Source organism: Carlito syrichta, unplaced genomic scaffold (genome assembly GCF_000164805.1).
Source record: "Carlito syrichta isolate Samal-C Ts95f unplaced genomic scaffold, Tarsius_syrichta-2.0.1 Scaffold156294, whole genome shotgun sequence".
Lineage (NCBI taxonomy): Eukaryota > Metazoa > Chordata > Mammalia > Primates > Tarsiidae > Carlito > Carlito syrichta.
In genome coordinates, this window is record NW_007100390.1 from 167,510 (window position 1) to 177,233 (window position 9,724).

Here is a 9,724-nt window from a genome sequence, read left to right on the forward strand (position 1 = left end):
TTTTGTGTGTGTGGTTTTTTTGAGTTGGAGTCTCACTCTGTCACTCAGACTGGAGTGCAGTGGCCACTCCCGGCCACTGCAGCCTCAACCTGCTGGGCTCTGGCGATCCTTCCGACAAAGCCTTCCAAGTAGCCAGAACTACAGGCATGCACTACCATGCACAGCTAGTTTTTGATTTATTGTTGAGATGAGGTCTTGCCAAGTTGCCCAGGCGGGTCTCGAACTCGCGGGCTCAGGCAATCCACTCACCTCAGCCTCCCAAAGCGCTGGGATTATAGGCTGAGCCACCGAGCCCAGTTCTGAGAGGGATTTCAAAGGCAGGATCGATGGACTGAGCCTGAGAGCCAGGGAAGATGGAATCAAGAATGGCTTCTGGGTTTCTAGTGCAGAGACTGGGTTGATGTCTTACTGATAACACTGAGAACAGAGATATGGGTTTCACTTGGACAAGTTAAGTCGACAGCTGTGTATTTAGAAATTGTTGACTGGTGTTAAACTCAGAGGTGTGGATGAAATGTTTTTCGAAAAGTATGTAATGAAGAGAAAATGGCAAAGAGCAGAGTGTTGGGGGACACTGGCACTTAAGAGGTGGACAGAGGGTCCGGCAAAAGAGATGAAAAAGGAGAAGGGGAGAGAGAGCCAGGAGACGTCATGGAAGCCAAGTGAGAAGAGTTGCAAGGATGTGGTGGATACAGTAGGGAATCAAACATGAAAATGGTTCGGGAATGGTCACTGGATCACTGAGTAGTTACTGGGACCTTAGTAAGAGCAGTTTTAGCCTCTACCCTCTCTCCTTAAAGGAAACCTGGTGTGGGAAGGACAGACAGAGCTGCATATTTGACCCTGACCAGGCTGTGGTGGCATCCAGAAGCCCAGCTGTGGGCAGAAGCTGCAGGCAGCTGGGACAGCCTGCCTCTGTCACGGGCACTGTCGGGGCTCAGGACATAGCATCCCAAAATATGACTGTAGGAAAACAGAATTGTATGCCACCCAAAAATATACTTCTTTGGCATATTTTGAGCAGTTATTCTGAGAAACTGCAGACACAGGAGCAGCTCTGAAAAGCTGTCCTTTTGTAAAGCAAATGTATATTTATAAAGAAAAATCTACATTAGTGGAGTATCTGTATCGTTCTAGCAGGACAGCCTTTGTTCACCATGTGCTTCCTCCCCTTAACCACAGTAACTTATGCCAGCACCACCTCCCAGGTGTGCCCGGGGCCCCCTCCCTTGCAGTAGCCCAGGGTGCCATATAAGCAACAATCATCTGACCCTACTTCGAGTCTTATGTTTTGTGGGGCTCTGTGCATGAGCACATAACAGTCATGCATCTCTTCACGATGTTTCAGTCAATAACAAACCACATTTATAACAGTGGTCCCATAAGGTTATAATGAGCTAAAATAGTCTTATCACCTAGTAATGTTGTAGCTGTCCTAATATTTTAGCACAATGCATCACTCTCACATCTGTGGTGATGCTGATGTAAACAAATCTACTGCACTGCCAGTCCTATAAAAGTGTTCTGTAGAGCTGGGCACAGTGGCTCACACCTGTAATCCAAGCACTTTAGGAGGCGGAGGTAAGAGGATTGCTTGAGCCCAGGAGTTTGAGATCAGCCTGGGCAACACAGCCAGACCTTGTCTCTCCAAAAAACATCAAAAAAATTAGGCAGACATGGTGGCACATCTGTAGACCCAGCGACTCGGGAGGATGAGATGAAAGGATCGCCTGAGCCCAGGAGATTCAGGCTTCAGTGAACTATGATCATGCCACTGCAATCCAGCCTGGGCAAAAGAGTGAGACCCCGACTTAAAAAAAAGTGTTCAGTTGTGTCCTAGACCTTCACATCCACCCAGCACTCACCCATGGACCCACCCAGAGTAACTTCTGGTCCTGCCAGCTCCATTCACGGTAGATGCCCAGTACAGTGTGACATTTCTTATTTTATTTTTTTACAGTATTGTTGTTACTGTATCTTTTCTATGGTTAGATACATTTAGATACACAAACACTTCCCATTGTGTTACAGTTGCCTATAGTATTAAGTACACTAGCATGCTATCCAGGTTTGGAGCCCAGGCGTAATAGGCTGTACTACATTGCCTAGATGTATGGTAGGTTATGTTAGCTGGTTTGTGTAAGTGCACTCTGTGCTATTTGCACAATGACAGAATCACCTAACAAAGCATTTCTCAACATATCCCCAACACCGAGTGAAGCATGATTGTAATTAAAATGGTTTTTCCTCTATGAATCCGACTCATGTCAAGTTAATTTGTAGCCAGCCAAAGAACTCAGAAGGGCAGAGGGAAGCCTCTGCTCTCACAGTGCTGTCGGTGGCACCCAGCACCAGCCTGCACACCACAGGCATTTAGTGAAGGCTGCAGGGCCAATGCAGGCCAGCCCAACCACGTCCTCATCATTTTGTTTCTGGCAAAGTCCTCTTTACTTAAGAGAGGTCTTTCCCTAGGTAAATGAGGACGTGTGCTTTCTGATGCAGCCCCCTTTGGTGAGTTGGGTGTTAGGACCCATTGTCTTGGGGCCTGCTGTCCTATCCTGGGGCCTGCCATCCTCACGTCCTCACTTAAGCAGAACCTATAAATTGCAGATCAGTGGAGCTGGGAAGCAGAGTCCGAGTCCAGCAGCAGAGAGGCTCCTCTGATCTCCAAGCCTTTCCTTTTCCCCCCACCCGCCCCGTTCCCAAAAGTAAAACTACCACACAGAAGCACAGTGTGTAAGAGAGTATGTGTGTGTGTGCATGTGTGTGTTCGCTTCTGGGATAGTGAAGTGATGTTAAAGCTTGTGATCACAGTGTTGTGGATCATTACTTTGTATCGGAATACCTAGGGTCTAACCCCAGCTACATGACTGCACCGTGACCTTAGGCAATTCACAGCTGCTTTCAGAGCCTCAGATCCCTCCTCTATGGAGTTAGAGGATGGGGCAAATGATTTCCGAGGGTGTAACTAGTTAGCAGCCCCAGGGCGCACTGATTCATTCCCTGAAGTGTGTCTGTCTGCAGCTTTATGGAAAGGCCATAAAGTTCAGGTGTCCCCGCCCAAGCAGCATCAGGTCAGCACTAAGATAGGGCCTCTGAGCTGTCGCTTAAAGAATCCCCTAGGAGTGGAGTTGGTACCTGGTTGTCTAGTAACCCCGGGCTCTGAGCCAAGAGCTGGGGGAGGTAACCCAAGCCAGAGGGGCCATTCCAGAAAGACAGCTGCAGAGACCAAGGAGGTAAGGCTCCTGCTGCATGAGCCCCCAACTGGGTGGGGGGAGTCAGAAACAGCCTGGGGGCGGGATGCCTGGATATTGTTAGAAGCAAGGGGAATTTCTTGAAAAGAGAATGCATCTTTTCTGCCTGCGCCTCCTAAAAAGGGGGAGAAAGAAGAAGAAGAAGATGGGAAGGGCCGGTGCCGGGGTCTTTTCCACACTCCTCTTCCGTATTCTGGGAAGAGTTTCTGAAAAGCCTTTGCCTTTCAAGGGGAAAGATCCTAACAGGCCCCACACGCTGATGAGACAACGCTTGGGTTTAAGAAGGCTGTGGAGACCAGAGCAGGAGTTTGGGCCTGGAGCCAGCCACCAGACAGAAAACCGAGCCCCCCTTGGGCTGGGGGGAGAGGCAGCGAACGCCCCTACAGTCAGATACCGCTCTCCCTTCCAAAGAGGGCCTCGCACCAGAGGCTGGCTCCATGCCAAAGCAATAGCCTCCCCAGCCCAGGCCCCCAGTACCTCCTATGGCTCCTGGCACACGCAGGGACTCACTGCATCTTTGTAGACCTGACCTGAACTACATCTTGAGATGAGACAGCGGGAGAACCTAGGTTGTGAGCGGGTGGGTGTCATGGGGGCGCCGTGTGAGGGAGTGTTGGGGAGAGCCCCTGGGTATGCTGTCCCTTCATCCACATCCACAAATTGTGGTGAAATATGTATAGCATAAAATTTATCATTTTAACCATTTTTTTTGAGTTGGAGTCTCATTCTGTCGCCCAGGCTGGAGTGCGATGGCACACTCACGGCCACCACAACCTTAATGTGCTTGGCTCAGGCAACGCTTCTGCCAGCCTTCCAAGTAGCTGGAACTACAGGCATGTGCTACCACGCCCAGCTAATTTTTTGATTTATTGTAGAGACAGGGTCTCACCAAATTGCCCAGGCTGGTTTCGAAGCCCTGAGCTCAGGCAGTCCTCTTGCCTTGGCCTCCCAAAGTGCTGGGATTACAAGCGTGAGCCACCACGCCTGGCCATGCCTGTGTCTTTCATGGCATTTATCACATTGGGTCACAGTTGCCAACTTTCTTGTGTTTCCCACTCGTGGAGCAACTTGAAGGGTGTGACATGAAGTAGAGTCTCAGTAAATGTTTATCAAAGGAGGTGAAAAAGCCCTGGAGGTGATGGTGGTGAGTGTACTTAATGCCACTGAACCTAACCCAAGACCAGCCTGGGCAACATAGCAAGACTTAGTCTCTACAAAAAATAAAAAAACAATTAGCCAGGTGTGGTGGCACATACCTGTAGTCCCAGCTACTCAGGAGGCTGAAGTAGAAGGATTGCCTGAGCCCAGAAGGTTGAGGCAGCAGTGAGCTGTGATAGAGCCACTGCACTCCAGCCTGGGCAACAGAATGAGACTCTGACTCAAAAAAGAAAAAAAAAAGACATAGGCATAAGGGGCTATGTGACCACAGAAGTGCCCAGTTGGCTGAGAAGGAGGGGCTTTCTAAAGGAAGATGTTTCTTGACCTGAGTCTTAAAGGAGGGTTAAGAGTTAGATATTGGCCTGGTTTGGTGGCTAAGCCTGTAATCCCAGCACTTTGGGAAGCTGAGGCAAGTGGATTGCCTGAGCCCGTGGGTTCGAGAGCTGCCCAGGCAACTTGGCGAGATCTCATCTCTACAATAAATTTCTAAAAATAGCCGGGCATGGTAGCGTGCACCTGTAGTTCTGGCTACTTAGAAGGCTGAGGTAGAAGGACCCCCAAAGCCCAGCAGGTCGAGGCTGCAGTGGCCAGGAGCATGCCACTGCACCCCAGTCTGGGAGACAGAGTGAGACCCCAACTTAAAAAAAAAAAAAGACATTAAAGTGAGTCAATAAGGTGCTCAATGGACAGTTGAAGCAAAGTGAGATATCAGAGGGCAATCCTTGGAACCCTGGGGGTCACGCCAGGGTAGAGCTGAATTGCCCTAAAGGGATCCTGATTAGCCTGGCTCGGTGGCTTAGCCTGTAATCTTGCGCTTTGGGAGGCCCAGGTGAGTGAATTGCCTGAGCCTGCGGGCTTGAGACCCACCTGGGCTACTTGGCGAGACCTCATCTCTACAATAAATAAAAAAAACAGTGGGGCGTGGTAGCGAACGCCTGTAGTTCCAGCTACTTGGAAGGCTGAGGCGGAAAGATCGCTGGAGCCCAGCAGGTCGGCCACTGCACTCCAGTCTGGGTGGCAGAGTGAGACTCCAATTAAAAAAAAGAAAAGGGAGCCTGATTGCCCAGGACTGACATGCTGACCCCTCTGTTCCCCAGCATCAGGCCTATGTCGTCCCCCAACCCTGAGGATGTCCCCCAGGAAGGTGAGCCAGAGCCGTCAAGCTCCAAGAAGAAAAAGAAGAAAAGAAGGTGGCCACAGCAAAAGGCCAGCATCCAAGCCTTCACCCGGGCTGGACATGGGGCCCTGCAGGCTGGCCAGAACCACGAGGCCTTGACCAGCTTCCAAAGGGCCTTCCTTCTGGCCTCCAAGGCTCCACACACCAGAGATATCCCTGTGCTGCGGGCCTGTGCATTCAACCTGGGCGCAGCCTATGTGGAGACAGGAGACCCCGCTACAGGCCTCGAGCTGCTCCTGCGAGCCCAACCTGAGGAGAAGGCACAGGGCAGGCATCATGGCGACCAGTGTTTTAACGTGGCTTTGGCCTACCATGCCCTCGGCGAGCTGCCTCAAGCTTTGGCCTGGTACCACAGGGCTCTGGGCCACTACCAGCCACAGGGCGACCAGGGGGAAGCCCAGGCAAAAATGGGTGCCTGCTACCAAGCTCTGGGAGAGCCCAAGCTTGCAGCTCGCTGCCTGCGGGAAGCAAGTCAGGCCTATGCCCAAGCAAGGCGGCCCCGGGCCGCAGCACTGGCCCTGGGGGCTGCAGCAGGGTGTATGCTGAAGAGCGGACAGCACGGGGTAGGTGAAGTTCTGCAGGTGCTGGAGGAGAGCCGGAGGCTGGCTGAGAGCAGCTCTGAGCAGGGACTGCTGGGTGAGGCCTTTGGACAGGGGGGGTGTGGGGTCTGGGGAGACTCACAGCCTGATGATGCCCTGAGGACTGAGGGGGTTTGAGGAGGGAACAGGGGCTGCCCGGTACAGCCATAGTTACCCTGATCTGGCTGCCTGTGACCCTGGCTGTGCCCTCTAGGGCACCTCTACAATGACCTAGGCCTGGGCTACTCCCAGCTCCAGCTGTTCCCACTAGCCGTGGAGGCCTTCCTGCAGGCCTTGCCCCTGTGCCGGACGCCAGGAGAGCAGGCCACAGTGCTGAGAAACCTTGGGATGGCCCACACCGCTCTCGGCAACTATCCAGAAGCTCGAGACTTTCACCAGAAGGCTGCCGACCTGCATGGTAGGTGCCAGGGGCTGGGGACTGAGGCTGGGATCAGAGGACTAAGGGGGGAGCCAGTGGGGGCTCCAAAGCTTAAGTGTAGGTAGACCTTTGGGACCAGTTAAGAGGCTGGGAAGTCCGGAACCAGAGGGCATGGGGGCTGGCAGTGCAGGAGATGGGATAGCTAGACAGGACTGAGGGTGGTGGGCCCAGAGGCGAGGCCTGGGGTTGGGAGGGCAGCAGTGGCAGGGGGACAGACACTGCTGGGAGGGGAGGTCTGGAGAACAGCTCAGCCCCCTGCTGATGGTGTGAGGCTTGGCGAATCACTAAAGCCTGAGCTTTAGTTTCTGCACTCATAAGAATGGGGCTGTTTAATAAATTAGCCAGGCATGGTGGCATGCCCCTGTAGTTCCAGCAACTTGGAAGGCTGAGGTGAAAGGACTGCTGGAATCCAGCCGGTCCAGGCTGTGGTGACCAGGAGCGTCACACCGCACTCCAGCCTGGGTGGCAGAGTGAGGCTCCAACTCAAAAAAATAACATAAACTAAAAATAAATAAAATGGGGCCGTTAATACCAGCCGTGCCTATCTCACAGGCTTTGCCTGACTCAAACTCAGGATGAGGAGAGGCCGGCATGGAGAGCTCAGACTTGTGTGGGCCATCTGGAGGTGTGCTGGGCCAGGACACTGGGACTCCTGGGAGCCCTGCCTCGTTTGCTGGGGGGCAGGGTCCTAATGCCCCAGCCGCCAGAGTCCCTGCTTAGGGTGGGGTGGGCTCTGTCCTCAGGCTCTGTGGGGCAGCGGTGGGAGCAGGGCCGGAGCTTCGGCAGCCTGGCCTTTGCGCTGAGCCAGTTGGGGGACCACACAACCGCCAGAGACAACTACCTGCATGCCCTGCAGGCTGCACGGGACGCTGGTAAAGGGCCAGAGGGTTAGCAAGTGACTTAGGAGGCCCAAGGGGTCCTCAGGGCTGGTTGGGAGGCAGATGAGGGGAATGGGGGGGGGGATACCGCTGGAGGGGCTGGTAGGGAGCCATGAGAGGACCTCTTCCTCAGGGGACGTGAAGGGGCAGTGGCAAGCCTGTGAGGGGCTGGGGGCTGCTGCGGCCAGACTGGGACAGTATGACCAGGCCTTGAAGTACTACAAGGAAGCGCTGGCCCAATGTCAGGTAAGAAACCTCCTCCCTGGAGTCCAGCTCTCCTCTGGCTGACGTTCCTGCCTTCACTTCCCCACAGCCTTTCACTCATCAAACGTGCACTGAACCCACGGTGTGCTAAGTCCTGGGAGACTGGTGTGAGGGACAGTCAGTCTCCGTCCACAGTTGCAGGCAGGCGGAGGCAGGACCCTGGGAAAAACAAGGGGATGGAGTGGAAGGGGGAGAGACAAAGTCTCCTCTACCCTCCTTTTCCCGTTTCCTTCTTCCCCGACCCCCAGAGGACCACAAAGTCCAGGCCTTTTCCATCACCCCATTATCCACCCTCTCCCCAGAAGGAGTCAGATTCGGTGCGAGAACGGCTGGTGGCCAAGCTAGCTGACGCCATGAGGACCCACTTGGCCCAGGTGAGGCTGGTCGACTCACACCTTGGTGAGGTGACACCTGAGACAGGAGATGGGGGTGGAGAGAGGAAGCCCCCAAGAGGACTTGGTGGTGAGTGGAGTCGAGCTTCCTGGGGAGGCTGTGTGCTTGACTGCCCATCTGCCCCAGCCTGCGTATGGGATATATATCACTTTCCGGGCATGGGGAAATGGGTGGGGGGTGGTGGCACGTCTCAAACACAAGAGCTGTTTCGGGTTTTAGGCTGCGTGGTCAGGAGCCCCTTGGGTGAAGGCCAGGAGTGCAATCAAGAATCCTTTTTGTTTTCTTTTTTTCTGAGTTGGAGTCTCACTCTGTCACCCAGACTGGAGTGCAGTGGCTGCTCCCGGCCACCACAGCCTCGACCTGCTGGGCTCCGGTGATGCTTCCGCCTCAGTCTTCCGAGTAGCTGGAACCACAGGCGTGCGCTACCACACCAGGCTAACTTTTGATTTATTGTAGAGATGAGGTCTGGCCAAGTTGCCCAGACGGGTCTCAAACCCGCGGGCTCAGGCAAACCACTCACCTCGGCCTCCCAAAGCGTGGGATTACAGGCTGAGCCACCGAGCCCCACCACAATCACAATCAAGAATCCTAAACGAGGCTAGGCGGGGTGCCTCACACCTGTAATCCAGCGCTTTGGGAGGCTGAGGCGAGAGGATTGCCTGAGCCCAGGGGTTCTAGACCAGCCTGGGCAACTTGGCAAGATCTCATCTCTACAACAAATCAAAAAATTGGCAGGGCACGGTGGCACGTGCCTGTAGTTCCAGCTACTTGGAAGGCTGAGATGGAAAGGTGGCCAGAGCCCAGCAGGTCGAGACTGCGGTGGCCGCGAGCGTGGGCGACAGGGTGTGACTCGGACACAAACAAAAAAAAGTGGCCCCGGTACCCAGTAGCCCTAAGTCATTTACACAAAGGCAGAAGGTCGCAAGTCCTTGGCTGCAGTTCCCGAAATGGCCACACGATGGCGATAGAGCTCCAAGGAAGTTCCTCCCTCCCAAAGCCAGATCTCCCGCGTGTAGCTCTTAACCCGGGTGCGCTCAAACTTGTCTCCAGCTCCGGGTCTCTCTACAGTCGTCTTCCCAACCGCCTCCTCCCTCGCCTTTTGAGACACCCTCAGAAAAGCTCTTCCCACCCCGGGAGCTGAAATTGGACTTTAATATGTATCACGTGTATTTCATAGCTTTTACGTCCTCCCATCTGAAAGACGAGGACACCATATTTGCCATCTGCGAGCAAAACTAAATCAGCCTCATGCAGGCAGAGGACTGGATTGGGGGGTCAGAAAATTGAGGGTCCCGACCAAGGTCAGCTACCAACTATCTGTGACTTTGCCCCGTGAGGCTCCAGACAGGATGGGTGGTCGTCAGGCCCTGGCCAGGCCTGATAGGGCATAAGCCCGCAAGCCTGTTAGGGGGAGTCTTAGCAGAACAAACGGCCTCACCCCGGAATTTTATCCCCGGAGGGAAGCGGCACACCCCGGGGCTCGGTCTCTCTGGGGCCACCCTGTCTCCGCCAGGGTAGCCGCGCACGCACTCGGCTGGACGGCCCTTCTTCTCCATTCACCCTTCCTTCCCAGACTCCGGCCC

At 54.1% G+C, this 9,724-nt stretch overlaps 1 protein-coding gene across 1 annotated transcript in view; it reads left to right on the forward strand.

Annotated features, from left to right (window-relative positions):
• The first annotated feature begins 5,519 nt into the window (after positions 1–5,519).
• The window catches only part of TTC24 (tetratricopeptide repeat domain 24), a 6,604-nt gene continuing 2,399 nt past the window's right edge, over positions 5,520–9,724 (forward strand). The window contains exons 1-5 of the mRNA XM_021709080.1: positions 5,520–6,225; positions 6,382–6,585; positions 7,350–7,478; positions 7,618–7,730; positions 8,051–8,147. Of these exons, the coding sequence (XP_021564755.1) occupies positions 5,520–6,225; positions 6,382–6,585; positions 7,350–7,478; positions 7,618–7,730; positions 8,051–8,147 (1,249 nt within the window). The remainder of the gene's footprint in view (positions 6,226–6,381; positions 6,586–7,349; positions 7,479–7,617; positions 7,731–8,050; positions 8,148–9,724) is intronic.